General features: G+C 40.9%; 1 protein-coding gene across 1 annotated transcript in view; it reads left to right on the plus strand.

Moving 5' to 3' along the window:
- The window catches only part of DLEU7 (deleted in lymphocytic leukemia, 7), a 145,648-nt gene extending 135,168 nt beyond the window's left edge, over positions 1–10,480 (plus strand). The window contains exon 2 of the mRNA XM_011939186.1: positions 9,130–10,480. Within this exon, the coding sequence (XP_011794576.1) occupies positions 9,130–9,153 (24 nt within the window). The 3' untranslated portion in view covers positions 9,154–10,480. The remainder of the gene's footprint in view (positions 1–9,129) is intronic.
- The last annotated feature ends 5,824 nt before the right edge of the window (positions 10,481–16,304 follow it).

The following is a 16,304-nucleotide window of genomic DNA, read 5'->3' on the forward strand; positions in this document are numbered from 1 at the left end:
CGAGTTGACGGGTGCAGCACACCAACATGGCACAAGTATACATATGTAACAAACCTGCACGTTATGCACATGTACCCTAGAACTTAAAGTATAATAAGAATAAAAAAAAAAAAAAAGAAGAAAGGAATCTGAATAGTCCTGTATTTACTAAGGAAAATAAATTCATGGTTTTAAAACTTAAAAAAAAAAATTTGCATTTCTTTTCTAGTGATTTTGAAGGTATTATTCATACTTATTGAATGTTGTGTTGTTCCTGCTGTGAAATACTCTGCCTTCCACACTAGCTAGTACTTCCCATTCCTAGACTTTCTAGTGCTGCCTTGCGAGGGTTGGCTTGCTTCTCACTGGCATTTCCTTCACAGGCATTTGGCGGTTGAGTTTTCAGTTCTGTTGATCTTTTGACCTGTTCTCCATCTTTCAAAAATTTGACTTCCTTTGTCCGTTGTTTCTTCTTCTGTTTATAATTTAGTATTATTTTTATTAATTTTTTGCCATTTTGGTAGTAACATCCATAATATAACAAAAAATAACACACATTTAAGTCATATATATTATGAATATTATTTCCCAGCTTATCACTTGCATTTTGTTTTTTTTAATGCTAGATGTATTAGTCAGGGTTCTCTAAAGGGACAGAATAAGATAGATGTATATATGAAGGGGAGTTTATTAAGGAGAATTGACTCACACGATCACAAGGTGAAATTCCACGATAGGCCGTCTGCAAGTTGAGGACCAAGGAAGACAGTCCCAGTCCCAAAACCCCAAAAGTAGGGAAGCTGACAGTGTATCCTTCAGTCTGTGGCCGAAAGCCTGTGAGCCTCTGGCAAACCACTGGTCTAAGTCCAAGAGTCCGAAAGCTGAAGAACTTGGAGTCTGATGTTCGAGGGCAGGAAGCATCCAGGAGGGGAGAAAAGATGAAGGCTGTTAAGACTCAGCAAGTCGGTTTCTCCCACCTTCTTCTGCCTACTTCATTCTGGCCGCACTGGTAGCTGATTAGATTGTGCCCACTCACATTGCGGCTGGGTCGGCCTCTCCCAGTCCACTGACTCAAATGTTAATCTCCTTTGGCAACACCCTCAGATACACCGAGGAACAATACTTTGCATCCTTCAGTCCAATCAGGTTGACATTCAATATTAACCATCACACTGGGCTTTAATATATAAATATTCTGAATTCATATATAGCCAAATCTACATTTTTTTTCCTTTAGGGCTCCTGCTTTTGACATTCAGTTACTTAGGAAGGGCTTCCCTTCCCTAATTTATACAATTATTTGCTCACCTTTTCTATAATTTTAGGGAGTTACTTTTCTTCATCTTAAAAAATTTATCGTGTCAAATTAAGTATAGAGAGGATTGTGACCAGTTCTTATTCCTCTCTGTTAAGAAATAAGTGAGAAAGTGGTCCCACATGTCTACAGGACAAATTTAGGAGGAATATTAGGATAGAATTTAGTTTGAGAATTTGTTAATCTGCTAAGTAAATTAAATAGCTCCTCTCTATGAAAATGAAACAATAACAACCACAAAACTGTCTAATAGTCTGGGATGGTATCTGTGTGTCTTTCATACAGGTTACATGTTGCAGTTTAGTGGTGCTCTCACATACATCATCACATTCCCAAAATGCAGGAGGCAAAGCACTAGATCTGGCTCACCTAAAGGATGTTTCAGCCTGATCTTGCCCTGATCTAGTCATTAGGCTTGCAAGAGCCCCATTTTTAAAGATCTTACGAAGTTTGACTGGCATATGAAGAAGGAAGGGAAGAAAGGAAAAAAGAAAACACACGGAAACATATTGGAGGTTGTATCTATGCCCCTTGGCTCTCAGCTTGCCACATGATGTGCTTTGGCCCAAAGTAGAAGGCAAAAGGGATGATGTCCTGGAGGTTGGCCTGGTCTCCTGTGTTTCTGTACCACTGTGAGAGCATGCCCAGGATCAGCTGCCAGCCCAGGAGGAGGAACCAACGAAACCACTGAGATAGCCATAAAAATGTTATCTATTACACGATACTGGTTTATAATTTGCTTGTTTTTCAACTTTGTTAACAAATCCCTAAGTCAACAGATATTCTTCTACAATATTTGAATTGTGCCTACTCCACAAAGTGAGAACTAGAAGAATGTGATTTTCAGGTCAGCTTGTTTTAGCATGCTTCTCCAGGCTTGCCATCAGCTCCAAAGGAATAGAGAAACTGTAAAAGATACTCTAATTCAAGTGATTATATTCAATTCATTCCATTTTTCTTATAAAACTGTTGAAAGTCACGTCTAATGTGAGCCGATTCTAACTTGCTAACTAAAGCACGTATTAATTCCTACGGACATTGAACCACAGCAGTATATTCACCTGGTTGTTGTAACACATGAAAATTCACAAACACGACTCAAATCCAAGATGACTGCACCTAAACCTACACAGAGAAAAGCGATTTTAAAACAGTTGTTTCCTGTCTGTTCATGCTGGGACCCAAATACACATTCAAACATAACAGTTGCCACATTATTCTCCAAAAGTGTCAACACAGAGCTCAATCTTTTAGCTAGTTTAGGTACCTATTAAAGTTACTCTATATGAGGAAGGAGTTTTGACATTTTTTAATTAATTGAAAACCTTACTAAAAATCTCCATGCTTAAATGCTCAAGAATTTTCACCTCTGCCAACTAAAAGTTACTCATGGAGTTAAGACTTTGGTTCCACGTAAGTATATTTCCACTCTCAAAAATGTCGTCTGTTGTAACAGAATTCCTTAAATCACCAAAAATGTAACATACAGTTGGCTTTATGTCTGGTTTACTATATAGGCACTTTCTAGAAGAAATTACTCACGGTAATGGATTATAACCCGGCCCCTGCAATTAGAATGATGAGGGCCTTCCACATCGCAAGTGACAGTTACAAATGATTTTTCTTTATTATTCCCAAATTCAAAATAAAGAGTCACCTGCTGATTGCTGATGTCTACTGTTTCTCCAGTTTGTTTCCAAGTGGGACAGGTCTGAGTATTTCTAGGTGTGTGTATTCCTAGTGACTTTAACTGAATTGTTAATGGGAAGACCTCATTACAGAAACAGTAGGAAAACTCTTCCTATTTTATAACCCCCCTTGTTGACCTTAGTCCTTCTTCTTACCTTAGTCCTGAGAAATTTCACTCAGGTTAGCAATGGATTCTTGTTCATGTGCACTATTAGGGAAAGTCCTTGAGTTATCTTCTAACCAAACCAAAATCATATATGGAAAACTATATATACGAACTAAATTATTAAGTTTCTTTACTTCTGTCTAGAATTACAGCAAATCTAATGGTCACACACATTATCTCACACTGATCAAAAGGACTTTAACGAATAAAAACGGGGAAATACTCCTATTTAGCAAAAGGGAGTGTTTGATAGATGAAGCCTTTTAAATCAAGGGCCTATGGTGGGGAAAGCAATAAAAGCAACTCTTGGTTGTCAAACAGAATGACTGATTCAGAAAATGGGCAATCCCATGAAGAAAAATCCCAGGTTTTAAATATCCTAGTTTGGCGCTCCATTCTGTTGGTACCTCACTAGTTAGTAGGTTCCTTTTTCAGCTAATAGCCCCTCATTCTAATCACCAGAGGGGAATCTTCGGTCTTCACAGGACTTTATATTCAACCAATTGCCAAGACTTAGAGCCTCCATCTTTGATCTTCTTTTTCTTCTATTTTCTTCTTTAAATTTCCATGGCTCCCAAATGCTTCCACTGTCTCAAAGCTTTTTCTTTGGAAATGTGTTTCCATGTTATGTTTTGGGCTGAATTTATGTATTAATTATTTATTCTCAAGGAAAAATCCAAAGTTGACCATTTCTCATTTCTGAGATAAAACAATTGCTATCTTTTCATCAGCAACATTTTTTTTTTTAAACCTGGAGCACACTGATACATTTAAATTAGTGCTTCTCAAATTTCAATATTCATAGAAATCACTTAGGGATCTTGTGAAACTAAAGATTCTGATTCTGTAGGTCTTTGGGGAGGGCCTGAGATTCTGCATTGGAAACAAGCTCCCATGTGATGCTGATGAGGCTGTTTAAGAACCACTTTGAGCAGCAAGATTTAACATTTTCCCATAGCTATGTCAATATTACCTATAGTGTCTTAGCATCAGTGGTGATTTCTGCATGTGATAGTTTGAGTTTTTGTTCTGTTTTCATTTTGCCTGCTTTGCAAATGTCATGATAGGTGCTTGCTTTATAACAGAATAGCAGAATTGATGCAACTACATTAAAACAGAAAGGGAGACATAGTGTCTGGCTGCCTTGGGCATTGCTGTTAGCAGAAATGGAAGTCTTTTAGGGGTCTTAATTTTTAATAGCTATGCTATCAGATTCTCAGTCTTGGCATTAGGGCTAGGTGTTAGAATTTCTCATAAAGTGTTCTGATTTATGGACTCACTGCTCCTTACCATAAAATGAAGAGAAATCCTAAATTTGAAAAACAAAACAAAAAAAACCCCACAGCCTAGCTAATGAGATTTCATGCTATTTGTTAATTAATAAGCATTTAATAGCATGAAGATCAGAATAACTCCAGTTTGCAAAATGTACTTACCATTTTGGAAACATCAGCAACTGAAAAGTGGGTTACATGATACAATGAGTGTAGTTGCCTTTCTCCAGACCTGTTCTGTTTCCTTGCCCTCTCTGGCCTCTTTCTGGCTCCATTTACCTTTTCCACTAGTTTACCAGATGATTCATCAACTTTCTGGCATTTTCCACTTACCATGTGTGTCCAACATCCTGGTAAAATCCAATAAACTTTCTAATATCCAGCATCCCATTAACTATATCCTTGTATATAGCAAATTCACTGGGAGTGGATAGTCATATCATGGCCTCAAGGCAACGGGCTCTACCACTTTTTGAATACCTACTATGTGCCAAGTTCTGTGTTGGTTGTATCAATTAAATCATCTCACTTAAACCTAAAGTATTAAAGATCCTAAAAAGCCATTTTACAGAAAGATTAGATTATTTTCAATTTATTATTCAGAATAGATATATCTTTTTTCTTTAACTTCTCAAATAGTTATTGAATTGTATTGGTTTAAATTAAATGCATAATGTGTTTATATAGTATTAATTCAAGAGATACAAAAAGAAATTGAGTGAAAAACAAGTCTGCCTCCTTCCCATCACTCTCATCATGTCTCTACCTAGAAGCAATTATTGTCAACAGTTTTTGATGTGTCTTTCAAAAAATAGGCCATTAAGCATGGTGTACTAGATCTCTTTAAAAGTTTACAACCTGTTACAGAATATATATAAATGTTCAATTACTCGTAACACCTTATTATACAGATTACAACTTAGAAATATATTTTCACGACCATTATGTCATTTGATTCTCCCTACAATCCTATGAACAAGGCGGGGCAGACATTGTTGTTACCACCTTACACATGAAGAAACTGATGCTCAAAAACGTAAAATGATCTGCCCATGTGTATATAGTTAGTGAGAGATCCAGTTCTAGAACAATAACTAGTCTAATGCTCTTTCCATGACATCACGGAAAAGGTAGCCCAAGGATTAGAAATCAAAAAACATTAGCCTTCCTTGATCTCTCAAAGTACTCTTTCTGTATAGTGTCAACTATCAGAGAATTTACTATGTTCAATATGGTATCAAGAGGGCATTATTCCATGTAAATAAGATATCATATAAAAACTCAATATTCTGGCTTTGCAATTGTGGTCATTAAGCTGTAACCAAACATTTCAATGAAACAAGGGCTTGAGTTCCTGTTAATGGAGATGTTTGGCCCTTCTCTTGAGATAGCCCTTGGTAATCAGAACCTACACGTTGCTAGAGAAGGGTTGGGGAATTTGTGAATCTGATCTATTAAACAAAAAAGACCAAGCAGGAGGCAATTCTCTTCTTTCTTAGAGCTGCCCAATGAACTTGTTTCCTTATTTGGCGACAAAATCCGAGTTGATTTAAAATTTATGCCACCTTTCAGTTACTAACAAATACTTGGTGTTTTGAGATCTTGAAGGTCCAGTTCAGTCTAAAATCAAAGCTTCAATTGCTCACCCAACTCAAAGCTTCCTGTGTCCCCAGCCCAGACCTGCCTAGGCAGGGTGTAGAGGGGAAGCAATACATGGCCAGGTGGCAGGGAGCTGCCTGGTAGCAGCAAGGTGTGCCAGGGCATGACAGCCAACCTTGCCTTTCTGCTACTCTTCTTTGACTCTTCTGCTGCCTTTGGGTCCTCCCACTTCAGAACAACAGTAGGGAAGAAAGGCAAGGTTGCGATTTGGTAGCGTTATCCAGTGTAAACGTTGTCTGAAGGCCGATGCTTTTCTCAAGGGGCATCTTCAGAGTTCTTCTGAAACACCGCCACTAGGGAACTGCCACTGCAGCTTCCTAACACACGCGTCTCCTCCAGCTATGACTTCCCCTCCTCCATCTCTGACTTTTTCCTGCGGGGGTTCCTTGCGTCTCCTGGCGGTTCCTCCTTTTGAGTGGAGTCCCATTCTCGGCTGACAGCCCAGCTCCATTCTCTGAGTCCTCTGGGGCAACATCCCCTTTGCCATGCCATCGGTGGAAGTGCGACTCCTCCAGCTCTCGCCCCCTTTCTCCTTTAACTGCCACCAGCTGCTCTGTCTAGCTTCTCACCTTCTGGCTTTTCAGGTACTAATCTCTATGTGGCAGGCTGAATAAGGCCCCCACCAAAGATGTCCTTGCCCTAATCCCCAGAACCTGTGAATAGCTTACATTACACGGCAACAGGGACTCTGCAGATGTGGTTAAGGTAACAGATTTGTAGATGAGGGGATTATCCTGGATTATCGGGTAGGCTCAAAATAATTACATGAGCCTTTAAAAGCAGAGAACATTTCCCGACTGAAGTCAGAGAGACGTGGCCTCGTGAGAAGGATTCCACACGCTCTTGCTGGCTCTGAGATGTAGGCACCTTTGTGCAAGAATCAGAGAGAGGCTGCAAGGAGCCAATGGCAGTCCCTGCCGACAGCCCGCAGGGAAGCAGGGACCTCAGTCCAGCAGGCAAATTGAACTGAATTCCACCAACAACCTGCAGAAGTCTGAAAACAGATGCTCCATTAGAGCCTCCAGGAGGGAGTGCAGCCTGGCCAACACCTTGACTTCAGCCCTGTGAGGCCTGAAGCCCAGACACCAGCCATGCCCGCTGGACTTCTGACCTAGAGAACTGTGAGGTATAAGCTGTTAAATGTGTGCTAATTTGTTTCAGCAGCGATAGACACTAATACATTCTATGTGTCCCGAAGCCTAAGGGTCCTAGGTCAGCTCTGCAAGTGATTCTCTGGCCCCCTCTTATTTGTGTAATATGAGGGGAAAACACACGAGAAGGGAGGAGGAAGCATTTTAGCAGCCTGAAAGCTCTGTCTGATAAAATCCTTGCCCTCCTCATTAATTTACAAGTCTCCCCTTATATAGCTAAGATTTGAGCGATGGCTTCAGGGTTATTGGACCCTTTTTTGGGTCACTCCTTAGCAGATGACATCTCTTGAGAATAGATGAGTATTTTTCTTATTTTTATTTTTTTGAGATGGAGTCTCGCTGTGTTGCCCAGGCTGGAGTGCAGTGGCGTGATCTCGGCTCACTGCAAGCTCTGCCTCCCGGGTTCATGCCATTCTCCTGCCTCAGCCTCCCAAGTAGCTGTGACTACAGGCGCCTGCCACCACGCCTAGCTAATTTTTTTGTATGTTTTTAGTAGAGACGGTGTTTCACTGTGTTAGCCAGGATGGTCTTGATCTCCTGACCTCGTGATCCGCCTGTCTCGGCCTCCCAAAGTGCTGGGATTACAGGCATGAGCCACCACGCCCGGCCATAGATGAGCATTTTTAACAACATTTTTTTCTCAGTTCAAAGACGTCAGCTAGCACTGAGACAACAGGAAAGGTCTCATTTTAATATCCTGTTACATAAACGTACTCACTGAATGGCTTTTCCTTTTAGGTTTAACATTCTAATGATATGCCAGATAGATTAGGGTTGCTTGGAAAAAGCTAGGTGACAGGAGTTGAGATCCCAGAAAGAGAATTCACCACTAGGGTGGGAAGGAAGACAGGTCAGAAAATAGCCACGTTGCCCAAGACCTGAATTAATGTGGATGAAACAACGCTTCTAGCTCTAGACCTCAGGTATGGTGGGATCCGAGGCAGAGGTGAGAAGGGAGTTTGTGTTCAGTGGCTCACCAGTAAGCAGGATTCTTATGCCTTCCTACAATGATCCTGCAAGAATGCAATAAACTGAGACTACATAGCTTGAGTATGTGCAATAGTTGACCACTTCCTCTCTGCGTCTTGTGATTTCACAGCTTGAGTTTCCAACAGAGCATGGGAGTGAGAGGAGTCAGGGACAGAGCAGCAATTCTGTGACAGAGCCCGCCATCTTCATGAGGGTGGGGCAAGGCCCTACTTCCTGGTCCTGGAGGCCACATGCGGGCAGAGTCTGGGTTGTTTTCACATCTGCAGGATGATGTGTCTGAGGAAGAAGGCAGGTGGGAGGCAACTTCCTTACAGTCCCCATTCCATGTTGCTGTCTTTAATGAGCTTTTAGGAGGCATGATTTGATAGCCTAGTTTATTTCATAATCAAGCCCAGCTTCCTCTGTTAGGCCAATCAGTACCTATTAACTGAATGCCTACTGTATGAAGGTTTATGACTCTAGGCACAAATATATCCATGATGCTGTTGCTGTTTAGGAATTGTAAGATCATGGATAGAATCCCTTTCCTGTCAAGAGCTCACTTTTTCCATAGAGTGAAGGGCAGCTGTAAGATTATTTCTAGAATTCTATTTTCCTTCTCTTCTCATTTCAGGCAGAAAAAGATGAATATAAAGTATAAAGAAAAAGATTAATATCAAGTATAAAGATAGCTATAGAAAAGTCTTCTTCCTGGGTTGTTTGAGCTCAAAATTAGGGCCCTTCTATGCATATTTTGTGTTTCTCATGTAATTATCTATAATGGGTAGCCAAGAAATGTGTGTTAGCCCATATCTCCAGGACCTAATGCCATTCCTAAAATGTAATATAGTGCTCAGTAAATATTTGTTGAATCAATGAATATAAAAATGCAAAGCAAGCATTTGAGATATGCTACATTTCTTTCAGCTTCAACTCCTGGCTAATGAGTGAAGAAGGTCACTGTAGGAGTATGAGGACCATCAGGAGCTTCATATTTCAATAACCAGCGCCAAATTCTGAATGCCAGATGGGATGAGATGGGATGTTAAACAGCTTCTTATTACCACGTTGTTGGCCTCCATTGCCTCCGTATTGTTCTCCAATTGCATGGTCTCTGTGGATCTCTGACTTCTTATTACCTCTGATTGGAACGCGCCACAAATCATCCTGCTTTCTTTATCCTCTCTTACCTCCAAGTAATCCTGTCATCTTGCTCCAGTTAGAGCCGCTTCCATTAAGAAGATCATGACAAACTCTCTCCCTATGCCTGTTTGCTCTTCAGGAAAATTATCCCCTGGAAAACTGGATGTTTTAGTTGCTTTTCAGAATGTATTGTCTGAATTTCTTCTGTCTTCCAACATTCCCCCAAGCCAGTTACCTTTGCATTGAAGTAGAATTCAAAAGAAGATAGAGGTCCTGAATTTCTTCCTTTGACCAGATGGAAGTCGTTACATCAGAATGCTGATGACTGCAAAATCTTGGACATATTGTTTTCACAATTAGGAAATGGCAAACAAAAAGTTCTTCAGTGCAAAGCCAGCATGCGAGTTCAGCTTCCATTTGCTGCTATAAATTTTGTTCTTGTTGCTGCCAGTAAACACCAACTGTTCAAGTGAAATAGTAAATCCAAATGTGCCTGTTGGATGAGAGTAAAAAAATTATATGCTGCATAAATGCTGATGTGAAAGGATTTTTCAACACACTAAACCAGGGTAGGGGAAGGAACCGAGAAAGAAAGTTGAACTGAATGCAGCTCTCACTAAAAACTTCTTGGTAAAAGCACTACAAAGCCTCTTGATAGAATGTTGATTCAACACTGTTTAAACCTCAAGGAAAAAAACAAACGCAGATTTGGGATATCAGCCTTAGGATAGCTGCCGAAAGTCCTACTGTGAGCACTCATCAGGGTTACCAAAGAAGGCATACACAGATTGTTACAAATCAGAGCAAAGAAAAATCCCGAAGTTCACTCAAAGCTGATGTGGGCACTTGGCCCAGAAGTTGTTTGCTAATGATCAGTCTAACAACTGAAAGTCAAAGTCAGCAGTAGCTAGTACCATATGCAATAGGATTTAGGAAGTTTTGATCTCACAAATTTACTGTAAGGCTAAGAATCAATGAATGTTTGTACTCAGGTCTCCCTACAGTTAAATTTAATTTATAACTGGAATTACGATTCAAAGAGATAATTTCATAAATGGTCCCTGAAATTTAATTTTGGATTACCTAAGTTTACAATGGGTTTCTCTTCTCCTTTCCCCCATCATTTTTCTTATGCTGAAACAAACAAACAAACAAACAAAAAACAAAACAAAACCTGTGTGACCTTGGACCTGGCTGCCCTGAGTCCCAGGCTCTGATTTGATTCTGATGCTCCGGAGCCTGCTTTCTCATGTGGGTAGTAATGCCTACCCCGCTGGGTCATTGTGAGGGTTAAACAAGGTAATACATGTTAAATGCCTGGCACAGCCCTTGCACATAAAAGGTCCTTAATAATATTAATTCCCCTTCCAGATTAGACTTTGCAAACAAATGCTTGAAAAGCAGAACATTCACGTAGATTGGATTCTCTAGCGTGATGAGGCACCAGGCCAAGGACCATGCAGTAAAGATCTTCCAAACCAAAGTATTTCAGCATCTGAGAATGGCTAGGGCTTATCTTCATGGCTAAAATAAGCATTTTAATATAAAGCAGGCTTTTTTCTTCTTCATTTTCTTATGGAAAGGAAAGCATTTTCAGAATAATGGTTAAAATCTGTCCTTTGTATATCTGAAAATGTGAGCAAGTTTCATACTGAAGTCAAGATCTACTGAAAGTGTTAGATGAATGTATAAGGACCAGACGCTGCTGTCAAAAATAAAACAGATGCTGGTGTCTTGAATGCCTCCACGTGCCAAAGCTGAGTTCTTTGACTTATTTTTGTCATTGCATTAATTGATGTATCTGGTTTAATTGGCCGAATTGTTTTTGCTTAAATGTCCGCATTTTCAGTGTTATACTGATATAGTCAATGTTTTTGAGGGTACGGAAAATACCAATATTGGCAAATATGTGTTCAGAAGAAGAAAAATTGTTCATTTCCACATCCCAGATTTATGGCAATTTAAAAATATATAGTAAAGTGTTGGTTTCTCCTTCTGGTTACATCTGAATGTGTATAAATTATCAGAGTCTGTGTGCATTTATTTCCATAGAAAATAATACCAGCAGAGACACAGCCAAGCCAAGCTGAACCTTGCTGAGTGGATTTGAAGAAACACAGGCCAACTCAGGGCAAGACAAACCCAAGAGATAGGAAGTCTAAAATAGCAATAATCAGCCTTTGAAACATTTTCCCTTGGAAAAGCCATCTCAGTCCCACCCTATATTAACAGACCAGAAGAGACACACATGTGTTCTACGTACGACACAGAACGTAAAACCAAAAGGCTCATTCTGAATGTCCAGTCCAGCTTTGAACTGAAACCTTCGTGAAAAAGTAATGCTTTTGATTCAAAGGAGCTCAGGTTTGAAAGGGAGATGTGAAGCCTAACATCCCATCTATCTGATGCCTGGTCTTCCTTTACACAGCTCTGGCAAAGACGTCAACCAATTGATACTTGAACATCTATAGAAATGAGCAACTCAAGCCCCACAGCAGACCACTCTGCCTTTGAATAATATTATTAGAAAATGTGCTCTTATTTTGGACCAAGGCCTGTTTCTCTGTAACTGCCACTTACGGGTTCTATTTCTATCACTCAGGGGTCACAGCCAGGCAGAATTCCATTTCCAGTGGCAATTAGTCTAACAAACATTAAGGCAAAGCTCACAAATTAGCCCACATAGTATTTTAGATAATTGTAAATTAGCTACTGACATTTGAAAATTAGAAAACTACTGATAGAAATTTGTATTTTTAACTAATGAAATTGTTGATTCTCTGAAAGCAATGGGCCACATTCCCAAATAGTAAAACTAGTACCCCCTTATCCACAGTTTCACTTTCTGCAGTTTGAGCCACCTGTGGGTCAACCATAGTCTGAAAATATTAAGTGGAAAATGCCAGAAATAAACAATTTATACGTTTTAATTGCACGCTGTTCTGGGTAGCGTAATGAAATCTCTGAGTCCCACTCTGTGTTGCCTGGGATGTGAATCACCCCTTTGTTCAGCATAGATGCTACCTGCCCATTGGTCACTTAGTAGCTGTTTCAGTTATTAGATGGAAAAAAAGCCATAGTATATATAGAGTTCTGTATTATCCATGGTTTCAGGCATCCACTGGGAGGGGAGTGTCTTGGAACATATCTCTCTAGATAAAGGGATACTACTGTACTTGGCTGAGCTGAGTAGCAACTGCCACTTTTAGACAGGGAATGTACTGGCCTTTTTGCCACACTCCCTGTTACCTTGCACTGAGCCTGTTTTCCTCATTTTCTGATACTTAGCTGGCCTCTGAGACATTTGCCTTTCTAGTTCTTATTGAGTCCTCTCTAAGGTTTCTTTGCTTCAGGAGATTTACCCTCACTTCCTCACTCCTCCCCTCTGCAAGACAAACCTCATGCATGCCTGAAGCCCAGACCTGCTGAATGACACGACACCTAGAAAACTGACAACTGATTCATCCAATCTCACAATCAATCCTCAGAAATGTGCTGGGGTAAATATATAGCTATAGACCTTAGAATCATTTTAGATAACATAAGGGTAGGATGTGGAGGTTGTAAAAAGCCTGTGCACATGGAACAGAGCAGCTTTTCATGCCTGCTAAAGGCCTAATTCCAGATCGTTGTTATTATCTGCAGCTGTAAATCCTCATGAGCACTCAAATCAGTACCTACAACCAAGAGCATGCTTTGAGGTTTTCTGCTCTGTTTAGTTGCCTCTGTGATGTTTAATGCCTTCGGTATTAAAGAAAATCTCACTCAGCCAGTGTCTGTTGGTGACTTACTATCAGTTGTATCATAGTCCTCCATATTCTGGAAAGGTGAAGAGTTCCTGATTTTGAATCCAAGCTGAATGACTTTGGAGAAATTGCTTAACACCTCTAAGCCTCAGATTCTCCATCTGGAAAATGAGGATAGTAATAGTTAAGCCCTATTACTTATAGGTGTGAGAAATACATGAGATATACATACAGCGCATAGAGCCACTCTTGATTCATATTAATCACTCAATAACTGTGAACTATTAATTGGTATCCATATATAATTCCTGCACATTGTATCAGACCACTCCCACAGTGCCTCAGCCTTTCCCACATCTGGGTATACAGGATCAACTTCTGAGTGCCAGCATTTGTGAGTCTTGCCTGAAAGTTTTCTCCTACACCCAGTTTTCTCAGTCCCTATACACTGTGGCAGGCTGGAAATGTAGGGGAGTTAATAGCCCTCCTCTCTTTCCCCAGGAGTTGCCTCTACCAATGACAGATGGGAGCTGATAAATGAATGCCCCAGCTTCCTCTCCCCTCAGAAGAGATAACGCAGGAATGGGCACTACTTGGTCTTCCAGAGTTCCCCTTAGTGCATTTTGCTCCAGTTGCCCATGGTTGCCAAAGCTCATTTGATAATGTGCCCTTTATAGACAGCCTTGCTGTCCCTGTCTCCTTTCTCCATGCTGTTACTGACATTTCCTGGGGTCAATTACACAATAAACCACTTACACTCAAAAACTGAGCTCAGCATCTGCTTCTGGTAGAACACAAGCTAAGACAATTGGTACCAGAAGTAATCCTAGGAAGCAGATCCTTAGGATACAGTCTGGAGCTACATCACTTGCTTGACAAGTAGCAATAAGCAAATCCCATTGCTGGTGGTAAGTGGTGTGGTCGCAAGCCCCAACTTAATGTGGCATTGATGATAGATTTGGATGGGATATAAGTGGCAGCTAATTATCCTGTGTACTGTAGTATTCGCGATGGATCTGGATGGGATATTGGTGGATTGTCTTCTGTAATACCACTAGCATTTGAAAGATATTTGAGCACTCATAGAGGGTCTGATCAGCTTTTCAGGATCCCACCTACCACTTCCTGGACCAACAGACTTGCTTCTCAGGGAAGGAAGCATTATAATTGACACACAGCGATGGTATTCACTGGTCCTACTCTATACTATATCACCCTAGAGGTAGTCTGGTAGAAAATTTGAATGGTGTTTTAAAGGTACAACTGGAGTTCCAGCCTGAGGATGTCACTTGCAGGGTTTGGGTGGTGTCATTCAAAATGTGGCATATTGTCTAGATCAATGTTGTTGAGGGTACAATGCCTCCAGCAGCAAGAACTCATGGGTTTAGGAAATGAGGGGTAAGAGGAGGAGTGGCTCCTGACACCATGATCTACTTGGGGAGTTTGTCCCCCCATCCCCTCCCCAGTGTTAGGGTCTGCTGGACCAGAGATTATGGTTTCTCACTGGGAAATGGGGAGCTCTTCTGCCAGCAGACACAGGAAGTACTACATTAGCCCTAAACTGATGGCTGCCATCTAGTTATTTCGGGTTCCTCATGCTTGTAGAGCAACAGGCAAAAAAAGAAGTTACCTGATTGTCAGGAAGAGATAAAGTCGCTGATATATTATAGAGGCTGATTCTTAAGGGGATTTGTTGGAATGTCTCTAGGTGTTTTCTTTCCTGGTAGTAACCAAATGGGCAGTTACAGAAATTGTGGACTGATAGAGATGAAATAACTCAGAGGTCTCAGACCCTTCAGACTTTAAGGTCTGGGATCATAAATATTAATTATGACCTAGGAACCAGCTTCTGTGTAGGGACTGTACCCTAGCCCACTAACCTTTCTGCAGTAATTATTTTCCTTTTTTTTTTTTTGAAATGGAGTCTTGCTCTGGCATGATCTTGGCTCACTGCACCTTCTGCCTCCTGGGTTCAAGCAATTCTCCTGCCTTAGTCTCCGAAGTAGCTGGGACTACAGGCATGCACCACCATGCCCAACTAATTTTTGTATTTTTAATAGAGATGGGGTTTCAGCATGTTAGCCAGGCTGATCTTGAACTCCTGACCTCAGGCAATCCGCCAGCCTTGGCCTCCCAAAGTGCTGGGATTATAGGCATGAGTCACCGTGCCCAACCTATTTTCCTTTTTAAAAGTATTGACAGTCACCTCCACTAAGAATCAGTAACAAGACAGATTGAAATTAAGAGGGATGTAAGTGTTTGAGAACGAACCCACCGGGGACTGTGGCAGATGCTATCAGTGCTTTATTCACATCCCTTCAGTTCCTACTGGCCCAACTTCCAGCACCTTCCAGAATGTACCACCCTCCAATCCTAAGGCACTGCCAGAGAGAAACCATAAATATATCATAGTTTTCCCTTTTGCTTACCCTGAGCTCTGGCTGCTATAGTGAAAAATTATCTAGAAGTCATAAACTCAAGTGCTTACTATCCAAACCACGCCAACAACTTGAGTGAAGTCCATGGACTCAGATGTAAACCCCGGGTAATGGTCAGAACTGGCTTCTCCGATGGCTCCAGCCCAGTGGACACTCAGCCAATACTGCTACAGGAATGATCCAGCCTTCTGATTGCCTTAATATTTCCAGCAACAACCTGATGACAGCCCTTCACACTCTTGGAGGGGACAGCAGGAAGCTGAATGCCATTGATTAAAGGAAAATACAACCAGGTGAGGTGGCTCAGGCCTGTAATCCCAGCACTTTGGGAGGCCGAGGTGGGAGGATCACTTAAGCCCAGAAGTTTGAGACTAGCCTAGGCAACATAGTGAGACCTTATCTTTACAAAAATTAAAATAAAAAAATTAACTGGGCATGGTGATGCATGTCTGTAGTCTCAGTTACTCAGGAGGGTCAGGTGGGAGGATTGCTTGAGCCCAGGACGCCGAAGCTGCAGTGAGCCATGATCATGCCATTGCACTCCAGTGCGGGCAACAGAGTGAGACCCTATGTCAAAAGAAAGAAAGAAAGAGAGAGAGAGAGAGGAGCGAGAGAGAGAAAGACAAGAAAAGAAAGAAAGAAAGAAGGAAGGAAGGAAGGAAAGAAGGAAGGAAGGAAGGAAGGAAGGAAAGAAAAAAAGAAAGAAAGAAAGAAAGAAAGAAAGAGAAAGAAAGAAAGAAAGAAAGAAAGAAAGAAAGAAAGAAAGAAAGAAAGA

The sequence above is a fragment of the Colobus angolensis genome, unplaced genomic scaffold (assembly GCF_000951035.1).
Source record: "Colobus angolensis palliatus isolate OR3802 unplaced genomic scaffold, Cang.pa_1.0 Scaffold101, whole genome shotgun sequence".
In the NCBI taxonomy this organism is placed as follows: Eukaryota; Metazoa; Chordata; class Mammalia; order Primates; family Cercopithecidae; genus Colobus; species Colobus angolensis.